At 45.3% G+C, this 21,647-nt stretch overlaps 1 protein-coding gene across 4 annotated transcripts in view; it reads right to left on the bottom strand.

Annotated features, from left to right (window-relative positions):
• The window catches only part of CNNM1 (cyclin and CBS domain divalent metal cation transport mediator 1), a 60,644-nt gene that overhangs the window by 24,669 nt on the left and 14,328 nt on the right, over positions 1 to 21,647 (bottom strand). For all 4 annotated transcript variants that reach the window (XM_044240287.1, XM_044240288.1, XM_044240289.1 and 1 more), the window contains exons 2-6: positions 10,558 to 10,701; positions 7,513 to 7,653; positions 4,196 to 4,365; positions 2,463 to 2,562; positions 2,025 to 2,072 (exon numbers count right to left, since the gene is read on the bottom strand). In XM_044240287.1, coding sequence (XP_044096222.1) covers positions 2,025 to 2,072; positions 2,463 to 2,562; positions 4,196 to 4,365; positions 7,513 to 7,653; positions 10,558 to 10,701 — 603 coding nt within the window. The remainder of the gene's footprint in view (positions 1 to 2,024; positions 2,073 to 2,462; positions 2,563 to 4,195; positions 4,366 to 7,512; positions 7,654 to 10,557; positions 10,702 to 21,647) is intronic.

Here is a 21,647-nt window from a genome sequence, read left to right as displayed (position 1 = left end):
CCTCTCATCCCATTTATCTCTCTCAAAGGCTAATAAAGCTATAGGCTGGCTTCCAGGATAAGGGTAGTTGGCCAGACCCAGACCCTATAAGAATTCACTCCCTTATGCTCTCCTTTGACTGCAGGCTGAGGTTCGCTGCTGTTGAGTGATGCTGGGCAGCTAGACCCTGGGGTGGGGGTGCACCCAGGCATAACTGTGGGGTGTGGCAGCCTTGGCCCATATTTCACACTGTACTTTGCTAAGTGGGGAGCACTTGTGGGGGATGATGGAAAATGTCTCCACACCCCTACTGGTTAATTCGATTTCTTTCTCCTTCTGAAGATTATAAAGATGCTCAGAAGTGAGGGGAGGGAAAAGTTTAATGCTCCTTTTTAGTTAACCAGTTTTGAAGGAGAGATCAGTGTTACAAGTTTATGCCTGTCTCACTGATAAAATGGAAGGAGATATGGATAGAAAGAACTAGAGACAGGAAAGAAGGGAGGAAGGGAGGAAACCAGGTAACAGCTTCCCAAGATTTTTAAAATAATTTTCTTTTCAAAGAAAAAAGATCATCCATATTACGTGGGCTGGGGAATCTCATGTAGCTCTTTGTCCCCATATCTTTTGGTCTTCTGAAAGAGCCAGAACAGGGCCAAATGTCTGGGTAACATTTAGAATCCTAGGAATTACCCTACCCTAAGCAATCCCTAATGTGATGGATGGAAATCTCCTTTAGAGAACCAAGATTTCCCTGGTCCTGTAGCCCACCCCTCTCCCATTCAGAGTTCTTGTTCTAAGATGATGATGCTTCCTTCCTCAACCTTGCTTGAGATCTGTTGGCTTATATAAGTGTCATATGTACCAGGGCTTTACTTTTATCGATCTTCAGTTCATGTTGGGCCATGCCTTGGGTATGGACAGATATTTCAACTTCATTTCAGCCTTCTACTCGGCTAAGGTATAAATTACACTGTAAACCATTCCACTGTTTCTACATGGAAATTACATTCTCAACGTGATGGGTCTCAAATCAATTTCTTTGTGCTGTGTGAACTAGCCAGGACATGGGAATGCATCTGGGTAGTCATCCACTTGCTGGGTAATTTGCAGCAAGTCAATTCTTTAATTTCTCTGTGTTAAAATGGCATCTACCTTTCCTGTGCTAGGGATTGTGAGATCAAACTTTAGGATCCTCTGGTAAATCCCAATAGAAAGCCCTCCGTAAAAATATTTTTTATGATGAGAGAAAACACCCCATTTGGCATGAAAATGGCCACCGCGGTAAACATGAACAGCTCAAAGCAACGCAAAATTCAGACCCGTGAATCAAAAAGAAATCTAGAGAAATAATTTGTTCTGGATCACGCTTACATCCCAATAAACACCATCCCTTCTAAGCGCAAGTACAATATCCCCACACAGGAAACAGCAAGAAGGCAGAGCACAGAAGGGGCAGAACAAACCAGCCATGAGCCCTGTGGCAGCCGCCAGCACCAGCATGCATAGCCAACTGGCAGCCAGCTCTCCACCAGCTGAGACGTGTAACCAGGAAAGAGAAGCAGGTAAGCAACATACCATGGCAGCCTGGGACTCACATCCTAAGACCTTGTGGGCATTTCCTACGGTACGGTAATGTAATACAGTAATGACAGACCTATGTCAGGTAAAGTAAAGGCCAGTGGGTGAATTATATCGTAGCAGAGAAGGAAAGGCTGAACCTGCATCAGAGCACCCAATCACCAGCCTGCATTCCCCAGCAGGTGACAATAAATGGGGTCCCCTCCCCTCACCAATTCCCTCCCTGCCATTCGTCCCTTGCACACGAGCAGAGGAGCAGCAGGAAACATTCCAAACACAGAAACGAGGCACCTGTGGTCCGTAGGTACCTGGCAGGAGGCAGTGTTCCTGGCAGAACATTACAAAGAGGCTGCCAACATTTGGGTTAGCCCCAGCCCAGCCTCAAAGTGCTCGGTCCAGGTCCCCAGAGTGGGCTGAGACAAGACTACAATGGGGACAGGTGGGAGAGAGGTTTGAGAGATACATACGAAAGACTGAGGATCCAGCCAGGCTTCCAACCTTCCGCACATCGTTATCTAAGGACAGAAGGATGCAGTTGAGAACACACACTTCCTTAAGGGAATGCCCCTTCCTCCACCACACCTGCAGCACCAATGAACTCTGCAAAAACCAGGCAATCAAATGGAAGTGTAAAAAGCAAAATAAACTTGTCTTTTCATACAGAAAATACCACTATCCACTCCTGACACTTGATAACACTGCAGTTTACCACGGACTTCCATGAAGAGACTCTCTGATTAAGAAAGGACTCTCACACCCGTTTTACGGAGGAGGAAACTAAAGTCTAGGGAGTTAAATGGCTTGTATAGAGAGTCCCTAAGAGGAGTCAGGACTTGAACCCAGATGTTCTCTTCCACCATATCCCACTGCTTCCCCAGGAAGCTCTGGCTTGGGGACTGGAATACCTGAGCAAGCAGTGGTCATGATGGCGGGGACTCCATAGTAGGTGAAAGCTCCGTTCTCGAAGCGAAGGCCTTCCTTGCCAACCTCCACTTCCACTTTACCCTGGGGAAAGAAGGAAGTGTGCAAGGGCGTGTGTGAGCACTTCCAGTGCTTTATTGACTACAACTCCAAGCACTTTTGTATGGTAACAAACAGGTGGACTTAAGTTCTTACCACAGGGAAATGTGAAGTCTGTCTAGATCCATTTCAAAAATAGAACCTTTGACTTCAGCAGTATGTTAGTTGCTTCGTTCATAGAGGAGTGTCCCGTCCTGGCTAACCAACTCTCTTTGCATGCTCTGATGGCCCTTCCATGATGAATGTCCTGGCCCCAGCTAGCCCCTGACCCCATAAACTGCCCCACCTGTTGAGAGAAAATCTGATTCTGTGCAGAGCTTGTGTATTTCATTGCCGGGAATAATGATTGCTAATGGCTAGCATGTAGCGTGTATCTGCGGGCCTGGTACTGTGTTCTGTGCACTGCATAGATTCTCACTCACTCAGTCCTACCATCCTATGGGGCCCATACTGCTTTTATCCCCAGCTTCCAGGTGAATCAATTTGAGGCTCAGAGGGTCACATACCTTGGTAATGGTTAGTCAGAACATGGCAACACTGGCATTTTAAAGCCAGACCTTTCCCATTGCTGAACCTACACTCTTGCCACTACCTTTCAGTCCCTCCGACTTTTATTTGAAAATGGTTATGTTTACATGAAGCGTAAGATAGTAGGTTATATGAGTTCATGACGTTATATAAATAATGGAATAGGACTCTTGTTGATTTTCAGCAGTGAAGACTGTGACTCCATTTTCGAGAAAGGAGAAAGGAGGCTCTGTGTTAGGATGGGTGTGAGGCATTACAGGGTCAGAGCAGACAGGCTGTAGGTGGACAGTAAGCACAAAGGGGCCACTTCTAAGGTCACTGAGCTTAATTAAGATTTTAAGGCAATCACTGTATTTAGGGTTTGTTAAGATTTTGGTGAGAAGAGATGGGCAATAGTGACAGAGCTAATGGTAGAGCCGGGCCAGGGAGCCAGCAGCATCATAAGCTAGAACCACATGTCACGTGTATTTACGACAGTCCTATCCAGGCACCCAGGGTGGAAGGCGCTGGGACTTATGTGAGCACTGGGAAGATGCTACACCTCTTTCATCCAGTCATCTGTTCCCTCCCTGGTCCTCTTAAGGAGGAGAAGATTCAAGAGGTTGCAAAGGCTGAACTGTGGCAGTGAGAGTGGATGTGTTTCACACACCCCCAGAGCAAGGAGCAGGTGGGAGTCAGATATGGTGAGACGCCAGCATGACAGACACGAGACAGGCCTGCAGGTTGGGAGGCATGGACCGTCGCATTCCTGGGCAAGTCTGAGCAGACAAGGGGGCTTCGGGATTCTGCAGGATGACAGTTTTGGAAGTGTAGTCTCAGAACCCCTCTGTTGGAGAAGCCCCCCCCCCCCACCATAAACACTGCTGACCGGTCAGAGTAACTACCATCAAGATCCCACCACTCTCAGGACAGTGGCCAGTCACACCTGGCCCTTCTGCGGGTCAAGGACAAATGCGCACCCCACCTGGCCCTGCCCTGAGGTAGCACACTGAGGCTTCCAACCTGGCTGAGGAGGCCCAGCCCTTCCTCTCTATCCAGCCTGGAGATGCCCTCGTCCCTCCCTTGGAGGATCTCTAACTCTCCCACTCACCTGCAGAAGCAGCACAAAGTAGTCCACGGGGCGGTTGCGCTGGTAGAGGTAGTGTTCTGGGGCTTTCTTGTTTTTCTCGTCAAACTTCAGCTCCTGGATCACATTGGGGTGTTTGAGGAGCCGGAGCAGGATCTTCTCCGAAAGGTACAGAGATTTAAAGGGCTCCACTTCTAGGGGAGATAGGGAGGCAGGACGGATTAGCAGCCAGGGGAGTCAGGATGGGCAAACCAGGCACGTGTCTACAGCCACCTCCATTTATGCTCTGGGGCACCGAGCCAGAAGGGCTCTAGTGAGTCTCAGGTGGAGTGGGGGGGTGAGGGGTTGTGCACCTCAGCTTCTCCCCGTGCCCTCTGGGGATATGTGTCCCTGTGCTGGCACCCTGGAGAAGACAGGTCACCATTTTGGAAATGTCACTTTTGCTATTAATTTTCTTCTTGATGTTATTTAAAGTTGAGTGTGGCCTAAAAAGAAGGCAGTTTTGCCACGTGCAACAACATGGATGAACCTGGAGAACATTATGCTAAATGAAGTGAGCCAGACATGTAAGGACAAATACGTATGATACCACCTCTATGATGAGTCTAAAATAGTCAGGTTGTGGGTGCCTCAGTGGCTCAGACAGTGGGTATCCGACTCTTGATTTTGGCTCAGGTCATGATCTCAGGGTTGTGAGACTGAACTCCTCATTGGGTTCTACGATGGGCCTGGAGCCTCCTTAAGATTCTCTTTCCCTCTCCTTCTGCCCCTCCCCCGCCCTTATGCGCACTCTCTCTCAAAAAAAAAATTTTTTTTAAGATTTATCTATTTATTTATTTATTTGACACAGAGAGAAAGAGCACAAGCAGGGGAGCACCAGGCAGAGGGATGAGGGAGAAGCAGGATCCCCGCTGAGCAGGGAGCCCAATGCGGGACTCAATCCCAGGACTCTGGGATCATGACCTGAGACGTTCAACGAACTGAGCCACCCAGGCGTCCCTCTCTCAAAAAATTTTTTAAAAGTAATGAAACAAATCAGTCAAACTCAGAGAAGCAGAGAGTAGCACCCCAGTTAGCCATGGCTAGTGGGAGGGGGACATGGGCGAGGTACTGGTCAAAGGGGGCAAAGTTTCAGTTATACAGGATGAGTAAGTCCTGGAGATCTCCTGCATAGCTTAGTGTCTGTAATTAGCAACAGTGTACTGTATATGCAAAATTTTGCTAAGATGGTAGATCTTATGTTAACATAGGAAAAACAGTAATAAAGAAAGAGGGTGGGAGGAAACTCTTAGAGGTGATGGATATGCTTATGGCAGCTTAGCTCCAAACTCCTCAAGTCATATATGATAAATACATACCGCTTTTCATATGTCAATCTTACCTCAATGAAATGGCTCAAGAAGAAAAAAAGCAATGGTAAGAGGAGCACGGATAAGCAAGGCATGTGAACAACAAAGGCTTTATTGCTATCATCAAATGAAACACAGAGAATTTAATCTTATTGGTATGACATGTATCTGTTGAATAAAATTAAATTCCAAGTTAATACAGAGTTAATTACTTAAGTGATACGTTCCCCAAAATGTGAAGCCTTGTGATATCACATTTTCATATTAACAGATATTATTATGTTACATTATTATGTTATGTCATGTTATGAACAGACACAGCTGTTTTGCTGTGACAGGCTGCCAGTAGTTAAATCTGTAATTAGGGCTAGAAAACATGTTGAAAACTATTTTCAAGAAGCTCCACTTTAGGGGCGCCTGGGTGGCTCAGTGGGTTAAGCCTCTGCCTTTGGCTCAGGTCATGATCTCAGGGTCCTGGGATTGAGTCCCGCATCGGGCTCTCTGCTCAGCGGGGAGCCTGCTTCCTCCTCTCTCTGCCTGCCTCTCTGCCTACTTGTGATCTCTGTCTGTCAAATAAATAAATAAAATCTGAGAAAAAAAAGAAACTCCAATTTAAAATTTTCTACTTCTTAGCACCTTGAACAGTCCTAGCACTCCTAACACACTCAATAAATAGATGTTGGACTAACTGACAATTGAACTTAGTCATGGGTGTTACTGTTCCAAGTCAGCACCTTAATTGGGCCTGGGTGAGAAGACGAGAAAGCTCAAAGACAAATAGTACCTTCTTTATAAGAAGGGGAAGTTTGTATTTGGATCTTCATTTTTTTTTCCCCCTAAAGATTCCAAGATTCACAATTGACTTCTGTATTTTAAGAACTTGTATAGCTGGGGTGCCTGGGTGGCTCAGTGGGTAAGCCTCTGCCTTTGGCTCAGGTCATGATCTCAGGGTCCTGGCATTGAGCCCCACATCAGGCTCTCTGCTCTGCAGGGAGCCTGCTTCCCCCTCTCTCTCTGCTTGCCTCTCTGCCTACTTGTTCTCTCTCTCTCTGTCAAATAAGTAACTGAAAAATCTTAAATAAGAAAAGAAAGGAAGGGGCGCCTGGGTGGCTCAGTGGGTTAAGCCGCTGCCTTCAGCTCAGGTCATGATCTCAGGGTCCTGGGATCGAGTTCCGCATCGGGCTCTCTGCTCAGCAGGGAGCCTGCTTCCCTCTCTCTCTCTCTGCCTGCCTCTCAGTCTACTTGTGATTTCTCTCTGTCAAATAAATAAATAAAATCTTTAAAAAACAAAAAAAAAAAAAAAAAGAAAAGAAAAGTCACTTTTTGGGGCACCTGGGTGGCTCAGTGGGTAAAAGCCTCTGCCTTTGGCTCAGGTCATGATCCCAGGGTTCTGGGATCGAGCCCCACATTGGCCTTTGCTCATTGGGGAGCCTGTTTCCCCCTCTCTCTGCCTGCCTTTCTGCCTACTTATGATCTCTCTCTCTCTGTCAAGTAAATAAATAAAATCTTAAAAAAAAAAACAACTTGTATAGCTCACAAGCCTATCTGGTCCAGGGAGGGTACCAACCCCCGGCCTCCTTGCTGGGTAGGACAAGGCCTTTCCTTCCTCAGTAAATCCTCGGGGGGGCACCCCAGCTCTAACAAGATGGTGCTCGGCCTCAGGCTCCTGCCAGAAAGCAAGGGGAGGAAGGGAAGAGAGCAGCAGTGGATTCTTTAGCTCTTTCCTTGAATAGAAGAGAGGAAAGCAGAGCTGAGTTGTACTCACTTCAGTCCTAGAAGATCAGGCCTGGGGCTGAATAGGACAGTATGTGGCCTCCTAGGGCCCAACCTACAGCATCCCCTCTCCCTGGAGCAGTGGTTCTCCATCTCTGCTGTGCACTGGAATTAGGTTGCGAGGTACTAATGTGATTGGTGTGTGGGTTTCACCTTCCAGATTCTGCTTTCCTTGTCTGGGGAGGAGACGCAGACAGGGGATGGGGGGCAGAGTCATACCTGTGGCCATGAAGCGGTGTGTGGCCAGCAGAAGCTGGGGAGAGATCTTCACCCTCATCTCCGAGTCAGAAAGCTTGAACAGGGAGAAGTCGTGCCGCTTCCTCTCCCTGTGTGGAACCCTCTGCTTTTTCCGGTTGTCAGCTGCACGGTCACAAAGTGGAGATACCAGAATCAGTCTTCCCACGGTCATATGGGAGATAGATCCTTTGGGATCCCATGAATTTCTGCGACATGTCAACTGTAGGTGACCTCACGACTTCTCTTTCCCGGGGAGGAGAAGGATGTTGCTAAGGGGTAGAAGGTGGGAGATGCTGCCAGGTCTCAGGGCTATTTACACTGAGGTGGTGTGGAGTGGAAGAGGGGAAAGGCTGGCCTGGTGCCCCGAGGGCAGGTTTCTGGTGGTGGCTCCCCTCCTTACCAGCTGTGAAACCTCTCTGGGCATCAGAGTGTGTGCTCATTTTCATCTACACAATGAGGTTCATAAGTAGCGATAAATGCTCATCCCCTGTGGTTATTCTGAGACTCTGAGCAGAACCACCTGTGAAGGGACTACAAAATGGCATTCGTGCATGAGGGACTAGCTTTCTCAGCATCAGGGGAGCTGGCGGAGCCCAGGAGGTTTCCGCCTCTTGCCCTTCTCCTGTCCCCAGAGCTGGGTTCACCAGGTCTCTTCCTGTGCTGATTTAAACCACGCCCTGGGCAGTATCTGAGGCATGTCACCCAAGGAACCTGGGTGGTCACCTCCTCTTCCACTCACAATTCTCCTGTTTCAACCCTAGCCTTGCCCCAGGCAGAGGATTGGGGAAAAAATCTAGTGAAGAAGAAAGGAGAAGGAATGGGCACAGCCCTGTAACTTACAAAGTCGGGTTCTCTAGGCGGGGGCCCTCAGACAGAACCTAGGGGAACTTTAGATGGCCTGAGATACTGATGAAGAAAATCTGCCCTTTCCAATTTAACTTTTTCTCCCTTCTTTTTTTAAAGCTTGTTCTAAAAAAATACTTCCTTACGGGTAGAGGGAATGTTTTCTTTGGTCGGGTGTCTTTTGCTTTCCCTTAGTTTTGAATAAGATTTTGAAACATCTTGCCTACTTCACAGTGCTAAGGGGAGCAGAGAAAGGATTTGGGTTTTCTCCAGACTTGGCCTGGAGACAAACAGGGCTGGGGGGAATTTCAGTGCAGACTGAGTGGACACAGTGGACACCGAGGGGAATGAATTCTAGGAACAAGGAACAAGGCCCCTAGAATCTGGCTCCCTGGTAGTCTCCTTCTTGTTTTGGAGCTGACTTCAGCCCCACTGTTTGGGTTTCCTTCTAGAAGACAGAAGGTGCCCTTCTGTGGTACTGAGGTCTTGTGAGTCTGTCTTGGACTCTGAGCTGCTGCTTTAACACCCCTTTTGCTCAGGTAGCAACAGTGGCAAGAGGCAGACCCAGCTGTCCTGTGGGTCAGGGTCAAGTGAGAAGAAACACTGTATTCCTGGCTCCTTGGCCTTCTCACAGCTCTTACAGAATCATACCAGCAGCTTATTTATAAGGTCAAGAAAGCCCTAATCCTCTCCTTCAGAAAGAGGATTGCTCAGCAAGAGAGCAGCAGATATTTGTGTGGGATCAATTCTTTTGCTCTCACTGGTGAGCAGCCCTCTGCTTTATAGGACATGTTTGCCTAAATATCCCCTCTCCCTCCTCTACCAGAATGCCACTTAACATTTCATCATTGGAAGAACCATTCCTCATTTCCCTCTTCATTCCTATTATTTTAATAGGAATTAAGGTGGTGAAATGCTGGAGGGGGAGCACATGTATTTATTTATTTATTTTAATTTTTTTTTTTTTCAGTGTTCCAAGATTCATTGAGAGAATGCTCATTTAGACTAATCACTACTATCAACCATGAACAGTGTAGTGTGACTGCCTTCCCCAACAGATCTACTGAGATAGATGGGAATTCTAAATCAGAGCGCGGGCAGAGGTGGGGGAAGAAGGAAATGGGGGTGGGGTGTAGAGGTTAACCCCTGTTTGAAGAAATTGGGCCTGGCCAGGATATCAGAGCAATACCAGATACTGTGACACTCTTACTGTATTTTGTCAGGGCCTGATCCATCTTTGGGGTTTGATCTCTTCTAAAGGGATGGCAGTCTTTCGGCATCACTCACTGCCTTCCAGCATTAAAGTTCTTTGTACTGGGAACTGGCTTCTGAATGGCTGCTTCTAGCAAACTAAGGACAGGGGTCTTGATGGAATGAGTTATCTGAGGTAGGGAAAAGGGACTGCTGTCTCAAGAAGTGAAATTCAGAGGAGGAAACACTTCCTGGCCTAGGGACTCCCATAGATTTAGATAACACTCTCATCCCACAGACAAAGCAAGCCTTTGTCATGTTTGCAAGCAAAGCTTTGATAAGGCTCAGTAACTGAAAGCAGTCCCTGTCTGCAAAGAGTCCATATTGTTCTTGAGAGGGGGTGTGGTGGGAGGGCGAGGGTGGGAAGGGAGAATGAGAAACCCAGCTATAGGGCTGGAAAAGTGTGAGGGAGAAGTGTAGTGTCAAAGAAGGAGGTATTTAAGGCTTTGGCTTAGGTTGTGCGTGGGCAGTCTCACGTCGGTCCCTGCCGCGCTGGTGCTGTGGTGTGGGCCGACTGTGAGGGCAACCCCAGGGACAGCTGGGGTCTGCGTTTAGATGGATGAAGAGACAAAACCAAAACAAACCAGCACGGGTTGGGGGGAGGGAGGGAAACAAGGGCAGAGTGGCCACCCAAGGCACATTTACTCTCTTTTACTTCCTTTTCCATCCTAAGGCCAGGAGGTCTCCTTTTCACTCTTTGGCTTGGTTCCCACAGGTTCCCTCCTGACAAACATTTAGCTAGCATGTTCTCAGTGACTCAGAGTGACTCAAGCCAGGGTATTTGCCATGCCAGCACCTAACATTTGGGGGCTGACTGAGTAATGAATCGGCTTGTCCCAACATCCTTTCACACAGTATGTCAAACTAAGCCAGCTCTGAGAATCTCAGAAGAAATGGGATGACCTTGGACACGAGCCAAGGCCATGTACTTACTGTAGAGGTCAGTTTCATCCAGGATCTCCGACTTAATGATCTCCTCTATGATGTCCTCCAGGGTGACAATTCCCATCACCTCATAGAAGGGGTCTCCTTCTCCCTCATTGTTCACCCGCTGGACAATGGCCAGGTGAGATTTTCCTAGAGAACAAACCAAGTTCCAGTTAAGGATCTGGAATATTTTTAGAAATCTTTCCTTATGAGAAAATTATACAAAGTTGCTCTGTGGCTAATCTTGGGACTGAACTCATCTGAAGACCTACTTAATATATGAAGTTTGTGTATAAGCTCCTACAAATGCAAATCCTATGCTTTTTTAAAAAAAGATTTTATTTACTTATTTGAGAGCAAGAGAGAACACGAGCAATCAGAAGGAGGGGCAGAGGGAGAAGGAGAAGCAGACTCCCTGCTGAGCAGGGAGCTGGGCATGGGGCTCTATCCCAGGACCCTGGGATCTTGACTTGAGCCAAAGGCAGAGACTTAACCAACTGAGCTACCCAGGCACATCCAAACCTTACACTTTTACATCTCTTTCTTTTCTAGAGAGATTAATTACCTAATAAACACAAAGCCAGTTAACTTTTTTCTTTTAGCTTTCACATATTAACAAGTACATCTAAGCTGAAGGAGGATGAATAATTTTTTTGTTTAATTTGACAGAGAGGTCACAAGTAGGCAGAGAGGCAGGCAGAGGCGAAGGGGGAAGCAGGCTCCCTGCTGAGCAGAGAGCCCAATGTGGGGCTCAATCCCAGGACCCTGAGATCGTGACCTGAACCGAAGGCAGCGGCTTAACCCACTGAGCCACCCAAGTGCCCCAAGGATGAATAATTTAATTGAAAGAATGAGCATTTGGAATCAAAAGAAGTAGGTTAGCAGTCTTTTTTCCTCCTCCAAATTTCCCCCATAACTATCCCAGTTACTCTCTGTGCAAATGACCCTAGGCAAATCATTTAACCTCTACTGAGTCTCTGTTTTCTCATCTAGAATTAGGGAATAATACCAGTATGGTGATTTTATAACTTGGCCCCCAGTTCTTTGATACACCTCCTACCGAAAGGTGTGGTTTATATCTCCTTCCCTTGAGTCTGGGCGGACCTGTGACTGCTTTAACCAACGGAGGCCAGGGATGCATCTGCATGGATGCTTCTGAGGCTAGGTCACAAAAGGCATGTGGCTTCTGCTAGAGAAATGCTCCAAGAAGTCTGAGGCCACCGTGATGGAGAGGCACATGCAAGTCTAAGTGCTTAGGTGACAGTTCCAGCCAAGCCTGGCCTTCCAGTCATCCCACCACACTACCAGACAGGTGAGTGGGAGAAGCTGTGTTGGCAGCAGATCTGCAACCTCAGCTGATCCAGCCCCACCCACTGGAGGCCTCCCCAGCTGCTTCAGCCTTCTCCGGCTGCAGGCACAGATGCTGCCAAGCAGAGATACGCAAGTCCTGCTGGACCTCATCCAAATTCCTGACTCAAAGAATCCGTGAGCATCATAGAATGGTTGTCGCTTTATGCTTGTAAGTTTTGGGGTGGCTTGTGAGCGGTAATGGCAACTAGGATAACCAATAGCCATAGTCACTGTGGGGCTCAGATGACCTAGAGAGTGCGTGAATGTGCTTTGTAAACTACAGTGGTCACAGGCAGGCAGGAATCTTTATTGTTCAACAACTGAATAATAATAGTTAATGTGTACTGAACTCTCATTGTGAGTCAGGCACTATTTGGAGGACTTTGTGTGTACCAACTCATCTAATCCTTCTAACAACCTGAGACAAGTACTATTATTATCCCCATTTTATAGATGAAAGGTCTGAGGCACAAATGAGTTAGGTAACATGCCTAAAGTTACATAGGCTGGAAGTGGCACAGTTGGACTGCAAACCCAGATTACTGGACTCCGTCCTAAAGTGGGGACTGAGTCTTAATGAACAGTCCTGCATTCCTGCTTCACCTTCATTTGTTTCTATCTGCTGATGAACACATTTCCTGTTCCTATTTCTAAAATGCAAATATGGGTTGTTCTTTTCCTTGGGTGAGAGACATTAAAGGGGAAAAATCTAGGGTACTGACTTAGAAGTTATTCTTGCCTGAAAAAAAAAGGGGGGGGGAAGGAAGTTCATGCTTTATCAGTGTTATCCAATATAAGCTTGGCCATTGCTAAAAATATCAGAGTAAAAAAAGGAGTAGTCAGCTTGCTAGAGGTATAATTAACCATTAAAATTATACACGTGAACCTCTGTATCAGATACTTCAAATCATAGGATAGGTACCTATCGGGAATTTTAATTGGAAAGATGGGATTTGTCTCCCTCAAGAATGGTCTCTCATTTCTTTTCCACCTTCGTTCTGTCCTTTGACTATCTCCTGACTGGTCTGATCATTCCACTGGTCTGCTCAAAAACTCTCAAAGTGTCCATAGTATGCATTGAATCAAATCGAGACTCGTGGGTTTGGTATTATCAAGACAGCAAAATGCCCTGCTCCATCCCCTCCCTACTCATTCAATACGCCAGGTGCGCCATGTTACCTTCACCTCCTCGACCTTGTCCGTGTGTACTTTCTAAGGTTTTGTGCCCTCCAGCCCCTCCCACTCCATCTCCACTCTCCAAGTTCCAGCTCAGGGGCCAGATCCTTAAGAAAGTCCTACCAGATGGGCGCCTGGGTGGCTCAGTGGGTTAGGCCGCTGCCTTCGGCTCAGGTCATGATCTCAGGGTTTTGGGATCGAGTCCCGCATCGGGCTCTCTGCTCAGCGGGGAGCCTGCTTCCTCCTCTCTCTCTCTGCCTGCCTCTCTGCCTATTTGTGATCTCTCTCTGTCAAATAAATAAATAGAAAAATCTTTAAAAAAAAAAAAAAAGAAAGTCCTACCAGATTTGCCTCATTCTGAATCTGAACCAATTTCTCCTTGCCTGTGTTTCAAAACCCGTGATAACTCCATTAGAGCATTTGTCCCAATCTGATGCTTCTCTAACTAGCAGTGTGTGTGTCATCTACTGGACAATGTTTCTTCCTTAGGCCATAAGCTCCTTCAGGATATACACTAAGATAGGGTACCCTCCATATAACAGGGGGCCAAATACGTGCCTGATGAACTGAACTAAAATGAACAAACATCCATAGTTGATACAATAGATGATATTAAAACCAGACATTAAAACCTTTATTTTTTGATAAAATACAGTGTATTTAAGTTAGAATTTAAACTCTACATCAGTGGTTCTAAAATTATCCTTCTTTGGAACAACTGCAGCTGTATTTTATAGCTTAAATTAGATTATGTTAATTGTTAGAATGTGCTCAATTTAAAGGGTTTTTCCTCAACACATGTTTCTAAAACTTATGGCACCTGTTCTCACTTTCCTGCTAACATGTGCTAACAGATGACAAAAGACTAGCAGAACTCTTGGAAAAGTGATTTCTTAAAATTATTTTCTGTAATTGGATAATTTCTATAGTGTGGAGCTCGGAATATATATAATAGAGCCATATTTCTGCCACTAAGAGATTAGTTCATGTAATGGGATTAAATAAATGAACCTTTTATGATGCTTCACAGAGGGCCATTACCCTCTGTGTGAAAATCAACCATTGGTCTACACTTCATAAGGTCAGTTTGAGGATGTCCACTCTGTGAGCACAAGGGAATAGAGATGTTAAGTCCTAATTGTATAATATTCAAGATAATACACTTACATAATCTATTAGAAATATTTTATAATTCACAATCAGCCTTTCTGATCTCCTCAAATGCCTACAGAGATCTATCAGACAAATGAAGGAAGTTGTTCTTTCTTGGGTACAGACTGAAATAGGAATCGGAAATCACATAACACCAGAAACCAGCTGTGCCCATGACACACAGACCTGAGGTCCATCTTCTCTCAAAAAGGTTGCCCTTTAAGAGACCCATCTCCCTGTACCCCTCTAGACCTCCGAAGGGTTGGGGTTGGCTCCCAGTGAAGCCAATCTTGAGACGTGGACAATACAGTCACTCCTTCCCATCACAACACTTTGTACAGATCTCTCTTTGGCATTTATAACAACAATAATAGCCATTATTATTATTATTATTATTATTATCAGCAGCAGCAGCATCACAGCTACAATTTGCTATATCTTCTCCAGGAGCCAGACATAATTTCACCACACTATTGTGATTTCCCCTTCTGTAATGGCAAGCTCTCTGAGGGGCAATAGCTATGTTCTACTTAACCTCCATTTCCCCAGAATCTAAGCATAGCACATGGCCCAGAGTAAGAGCTCCACATCTAGTGGGTGACAAATGGATATCCATATGCAAAGGAATGAAGCTGGATGCCTACCTTGCACTGTACACAAAAGTTAACTCAAAATGGATCAAATGCCTAAATATATGAGTGAAAACTATAAACCTCTTAGAAGAAAATATAGGAGTAAATCTTTGTGACCTTGGAGTAGAAGATTTTTTTTTATATTTTCTATATTTATATTTTTTATATTTTATATATTATATTTATAAGACACCACAAGCACAAGCAACCAAGAAAAAAATAGATCAACTGGACTTTAGAATGAACGTATTTGGGCGCCTGGGTGGCTCAGTGGGTTAAGCCGCTGCCTTCGGCTCAGGTCGTGATCTCAGGGTCCTGGGATCGAGTCCCACATCGGGCTCTCTGCTCAGCAGGGAGCCTGCTTCCTTCTCTCTCTGCATGCCTCTCTGCCTACCTGTGATCTCTCTCTGTCAAATAAATAAATAAAATCTTTAAAAAAAAAAAGAATGAACGTATTTGATGGACTACCAGCAAATCCTATATCTGATAGGGAGCTTGTATCAAGAATAAAAGAAAATTTACAACTCATAAAAACACAACTAAATTAAAAAGTGGGCAAAAAATGGAACTAGACTGTTATTGAGGAAGATATACAAGTGGCCAATAAGCACACAAAGAGATGCTTAGCATCTTCATCATTAGGGAAATGCAAATCAGAACTCTATGGAGATACCACGTCACACCCACCAGAATAGCAATAATAAAAAAGTTAGTAACAAACATTGATATGGATGTAGATAAACTGGAACCCTTAGACATTGTTGGTGGGATTATAAAATGAGTTACCTGCTTTGGGAAAGTTTGGTGGTTTCTCAAAATATTAAACGTAATTTATCATATGATTCAGCAATTCTACCGAATCAATATATGGGTGTATACCCATACTTCGGTAGACACCCATGCAAACTGAAAGCATATGTCCTCCCCAAAATGTGTACAGAAAGGTTCGTATTACTTTTTTTTTTTTAGGTTCATATTATTCTTAATAGCTAAACCGTCAAAACAATCCAAAAGGGCATCAACTGATGAAAGGATGAATAATATGTGGCATATTATCTGGATAGATAATATGGATATCTATCCATATTATCTGTCATATCTGGATAGACAATGCAATATTATCTGCCCATAAAAAGGGAATGAAGTAGGGGTACGTGCTACAACATAGGCAAACTTTGAAAACATTATACTGAATGAAAGAAGCTAGACCCAAGAAGACACACCTTGTATGATTCCATTTACATGAAATGTCCAGAATAGGCTCATCTATACAGAAAGAAAGTAGATTGGTGATTGCCAGGAGCTAGGGAAAGAAGGGGATGGGGGAAAACTGTGGGGATTCTTTTGGAGTGATGAAATGTTCTAGAATTGGATAATGATGGTTGCACCATTGATGGCCCACTGAATTGTATACCTTAAAAGGGTGAATTTTATGGTATTTGAATTTTATCTCAATAAAGTTGTTATTAAAGCCAATTTGGGAAAAAAAAAAAAGAACCGGTGCTTGAATGAACAGGAAGTCAGTGGGTGAGTAAAAATAGGACTGGTTTCATAAAAAGACAATAGGTTGAAATAGAAGAGCAACACCAGTTTGGACACAGGTGGTGATGCCGATCAAATGCTAGTTTAGAGCACTTGTCATTTTGTGCTCTAGGATGTGGCAGAGACCAAAGCAGACAGAGGCGAGGCCATCAGGAGAATAGGAACAGGGGAGAGGGCACCATCTTGTCAATTTCTGTGGTGGAGAAGGCAAGCAGGGATGAGGGTTTGTCACAGCTGGGATGAAAGAATCTAAGAACGAAGATCTCTTTAAGACATAATGAAGCAAGAGGTAATGTTTTACATAGAAAACTTGTGAACGCTACTGCTTTATGAGGTACTATGTCCCTGGACCACACTACTGTGGCACTGAACACCAACAGATGGGAAATTTGGGAGCTGAGCTGAACGATCCAGACACAGGGGATTTTACGGCAATGTACTTTCTAAAAGTTAAGGTTACATTTGTCTCTGTTGTAAAGAGTATATTTTATTCTCGGTTTACTGGTGTTCTACTTTTGAACTGGTAACTATAGACACTCCTATAGACACTGGCTTGAATCCCTGCCATGTGCCTGGTGTCCAGTCTCAGCAGAAGCCCCAACTCTATCCTGATGGTTTGATTTGCCAATATGCCTTTCCTGGCATCTAGCAGCTGTGAGCTCCTTAAGCCTTGGTTTGCTTCCCTCCAGCCTGGACTAATTTCTCTCAGCCTCTGATTTAGTCTCTAACTTTAATGCTGTCCACACCCTACTGAGACACAAAGTAGAGAAGACATTCCTATGGCCAGAGTCCTGCTTGGACCACAGCATTAGGATGGTTTTTATTGGAACTCAGTCCTCAATGGGGTCAGTCACACCTATCTGGGATTAAGTCATATTATAGCCCTCCATTAAACATAAGACCCTCCAAGGCCAATCCCTTGGAATGCATTTCACTAGTTCAATGGTTGACAACACTGGAGGTAAGGTAGGATCATCTGAGAAGCTTTGATGTTCTAAAGACTGTATCCCAGTGCGCCTGGGTGGCTCAGTGGGTTAAAGCCTCTGCCTTCCGCTCGGGTCATGGTCTCAGGGTCCTGGGATCGAGCCCTGCATTGGGCTCTCTGCTTGGCGGGGAGCCTGCTTCCTCCTCTCTCTCTGCCTGCCTCTCTGACTACTTGTGATCTCTATCAAATAAATAAATAAAATCTTAAAAAAAAAATAAAGACTGGATCCTACACCCAGAGATCCTGATGTCAACCATTTGGGGTGGGGCCATGGCCTCAGTGGTTTAGAGCATACCCCAGGGGATGCTAATACTCAGCCTAGGCTGAGAACTACTACTTGGTTTATAGTCATGGTTCTCAAAGTGTGCTCCCTGGACCAGCAGCATCAGCAGCACTAGAGAACTTAGTTAGAAATGCTAATTCTCAAGGCCCACCCCACCCCTAGTAAATCAGAATCTCAGGGGTTGTGTCCAGTGATCTGTGATTTTAAGAAGCTTAACAGCTAGTTTAGATGCAGGCTAAAGTGTGAAAAACACTGGTTTATGGGTAGTCTCTGGCACTCTGGCTGTTTGTCGGATGACTTACTAATGAGGAAGAAAAACAAGCACTGAGATGTCTAGTAAAATCCTGGTCCCTTTGGTGCACCTGGTTTAAGTTGCCAGATGCTAAGTACTTAAGACAGAAAAGAACCTCCTGGAACAAAGGGTAGCTGCAGTAGCAAGCTGATGTGTGTGCTCTCTCATATGTGGTGGTGGTTATGGCATTTGGTTTGACACTGGGCAGAGAGTGAGGGTTGACTGTTTAACGCTGTACTTGAAAAGGGGTTTCTTACAGCTTTTGTACCAATCACCTCTGAGACAAGCTTGAGGTACTGTACTATCGGTTAGGTTCTTGGTATGTCTCACTCAGATAAATAAAAATTCCCCACTACTGAAAATCAAACCAGTCACTTCTCTTGTCCCCAAAATCCAAAGGATGGCTCTAGTACTAGTTTCTGGAAGTAGCCTATCTCATCACCACAGGCATCAACACACCCAAACTGCACGGCACATTTCTTGGAAGGGCAACTAGGTTTTCAAGCATTGCTTTTTTTTTTTTTTTTTTTAAAGATTTTATTTATTTATTTGACAGAGAGGGATCACAAGTAAGCAGAGAGGCAGGCAGAGAGAGAGGAAGGGAAGCAGGCTCCCTGCTGAGCAGAGAGCCCGATGCGGGACTCGATCCCAGGACCCTGAGATCATGACCTGAGCTCAACCCACTGAGCCACCCAGGCACCCCTCAAGCATTGCTTTTAAAGCAATGGTTCTTTGGACGACTGCCTTCGGCTCAGGGCGTGATCCTGGAGTCCCGGGATCGAGTCCCGCATCAGGCTCCCAGCTCCATGGGGAGTCTGCTTCGCTCTCTGACCTTCTCCTCGCTCGTGCTCTCTCTCACTGTCTCTCTCTCTCAAATAAATAAATAAAATGTTTAAAAAAAATAAAAATAAAAAAAAAATAAAGCAATGGTTCTCAACTGGGTTGATTCACTGCCCCCCCCACCCCCCAGGGGACATTTGACAATGCCTGGAGACAAATTTGGGTTTTCACACTTGGGGTGGGGAATGCTACTGCAATCTAATGGGATACATTAGAGCATCAGTAAGTAAGTCAGTAAGAGGTGGCAATACCACAACTATATTTTAGTGTTGGAAGAAGTGGAAATATTCCCTAAGGGTTTTAAATAAATATAGCATCTAGATGGTTTAGGCACATCACAGAGAAGACCTCCTAAGGCCTCTGTTAGCATATGCCTTGAAAAAAAAAGAGAGCAAATAATTGATTTGCTTCCTTTCTCTTTCAAAAATAGCTACAGCACTTTGCTAAGGTAACTGTTCCCAAGATAAAATTTAGAAGCCAAGACAAAAGCATAATTGCTTGGAAACAGAGAACTAAGGAAAGCAGAAATCATTTTATGGTTTTGCCTCTCTTATGACCTTCATCTTGTAAAATACATTGACATTTGCTATCTTTTTATTCTCCCTGGTGTCCCTGCAGCACCTCTTATTCATTTAGTAGGCAGCACTGAGTGCCTCTTCTTTCTTACTTTGGTCTTGGGAACCCTCTACCCCAGAGTGTCTGAACTCCTGTGTGTTCCTGGGAGCAGCAGCACTGAACCTCACCTGGGCACTTGTTAAAAATGCCAGTTCTCAGGTACCACCTCTGACACCCAGAATCAGGACTTGGTGGGGAGGTGCGGCCCACACAGCTGTTTCAGTGATATCCCAGGTGACTCTTACACACACTGAAGTTTGAGAAGCACTACTTCTGACACCTGCTACTCCCCGTGGAGCCCACGGACAAAGACTTGGCATTACTGGGAGGCTCGTGAGAGCCGTGGCAGCTCAGCCCCATCCCTGCCATCTGAGTCAGAATCTGCCTGTCCTCAGGATTTCCAGGTGGTTCTTATGCACATCTGGGTCTGAGAAGAACTGGTCAGGACCCTGGTTTTCTTCCCACCCTTATGACTGACATGTTTCTGTTTCCACTGTGGATTCCTTCAACCTCACCTAAAGGTAAATACATCTCAAAGGCTCTAGCTCAGATTCTCAACCCTGGCTGCAAGTGGGAGTCACCTGGGGAGCTTTAAAACCTGTTGATTAGGGGCACCTGGGTGGCTCAGTGGGTTAAAGCCTCTGCCTTCGGCTCAGGTCATGATCCCAGTGTCCTGCATCGGGCTCTCTGCTCAGCCGGGAGCCTGCTTCCTCCTCTCTGCCTGCCTCTCTGCCTACTTGTGATCTCTGTCTGTCAAATAAATAAATAAAATCTTTAAAAAAAACAAAAACAAAAACAAAACCCTGTTGATTACCTGTGTGCCACTTGCAGAAGTTCTGATCTAACTGGCCTGGGGTACAGTCCAGGCACTGGGATGTTTAAAGCTTCTTCAGGTGACTCTACTGCACAGTTAAGAGCCTCTTCTCCAGTCCTTAATCCTCTGCTCCCCTTTTCTTGATTACAGATCCCAGCAGACCCCATCACTTTAAATATCACCCCTACCTCGCCCCTGAGGACTAAATTTATATGCCAGCATCAGTGTCTAGTTTGACCTCCCATCCTGTTGTTGTTGTTGTTGTTTTAAATAGATTTTATTTATTTATTTGAAAGACAGAGAGACAGCAAGGAGGGGATACAAGTAGGAGGAGTGGGAAAGGAGAAGCAGGCTCCCTGTTGAGCAGGGAGCCTGATGTGGTGCTCAAGCCAGATCATGACCTGAGCCGAAGACAGATGCTTAACAACTGAGTCACCCAGGCACTCCTCTCCCATCCTGTTTTAAACATTTTGCCTGAGTAGTCTCCTTGCCTTGTCAAAATCACTTATCACAATAGGATCACATGATTTTCAAGGGCCACTATTCTCGTTTTTCTTGCCTCTTCACTATAGTAAGTGGCACTATCAACCTTCTAGTTACCCAGGGTCATCACTCAGGAGTTACTTTTTACTTTCTTTTCCTTTGTTCCTACTAGGAAACAAAATCCCCACATGCTTGCAATTCCTCTTTTCTTCCTTCATTTCACCAACAAGTATTTATTAAGTTTCTACTATGTACCAAGCACTGTTCTAGAAATTCAGCAATAAACACAATGGACAAAATCATTTTCCTTCTGTAGCTTACATTCTAGTAACTTGGGGTGAGAGATAATAAGCCAGATAAATATGTAAAATCTGCATCATAGTTCTAAGAGGAAAAGGCAATGAGGAATTGTGTGAGTGTTACAATTTTAGGTAAGGGAAGGCAGGAGTGCGAGAAGGTAGGTTTTGAGTAAAGATCTGAAGGCAGTGGGGGGGGGGGAAGCCCTGTGGGTATCTCAGGGACAACTTTTGCAATAGAACAAGAAGCAAAGGTCCTTAGTATTATTGGTGTGCTTAAGGAATAGCAAGGATGCCAGAAGGGTGGCTGCTGGGTGTGAGAGAGGACAGTAGTAAGAGTCAAGATCAGGGAAGTAAGAGGTGGTTGGTGCATGTGTGAAAAAGCCTGGAAGGCCTTTATTAGGACTTGGTTCTTTGAGCTAGATGAAGCCATTGTACAGTTTCTTGTGTGCATGTCTGTGTGTGTGCATGTTTGTTTTTTTGACAGAAAAGTGATGTGATCTGACTTAGGTTTTAAAAGACTCTTTCTGGCTGTTATCTTAAGAATGGATACAAAGTGGGCAGAGGTGGAAGGAAGCACAGAGACCTCATATGAAGCTCTGGCAGTCATTTAAGTGAGGATGGATGGTGGCTTGG

The sequence above is a fragment of the Neovison vison genome, chromosome 2, assembly GCF_020171115.1.
Source record: "Neovison vison isolate M4711 chromosome 2, ASM_NN_V1, whole genome shotgun sequence".
Taxonomy (NCBI): Eukaryota; Metazoa; Chordata; class Mammalia; order Carnivora; family Mustelidae; genus Neogale; species Neogale vison.
Note: the sequence above shows the minus strand (reverse complement) of the source record. Positions and strands in the feature narration are given on the sequence as shown.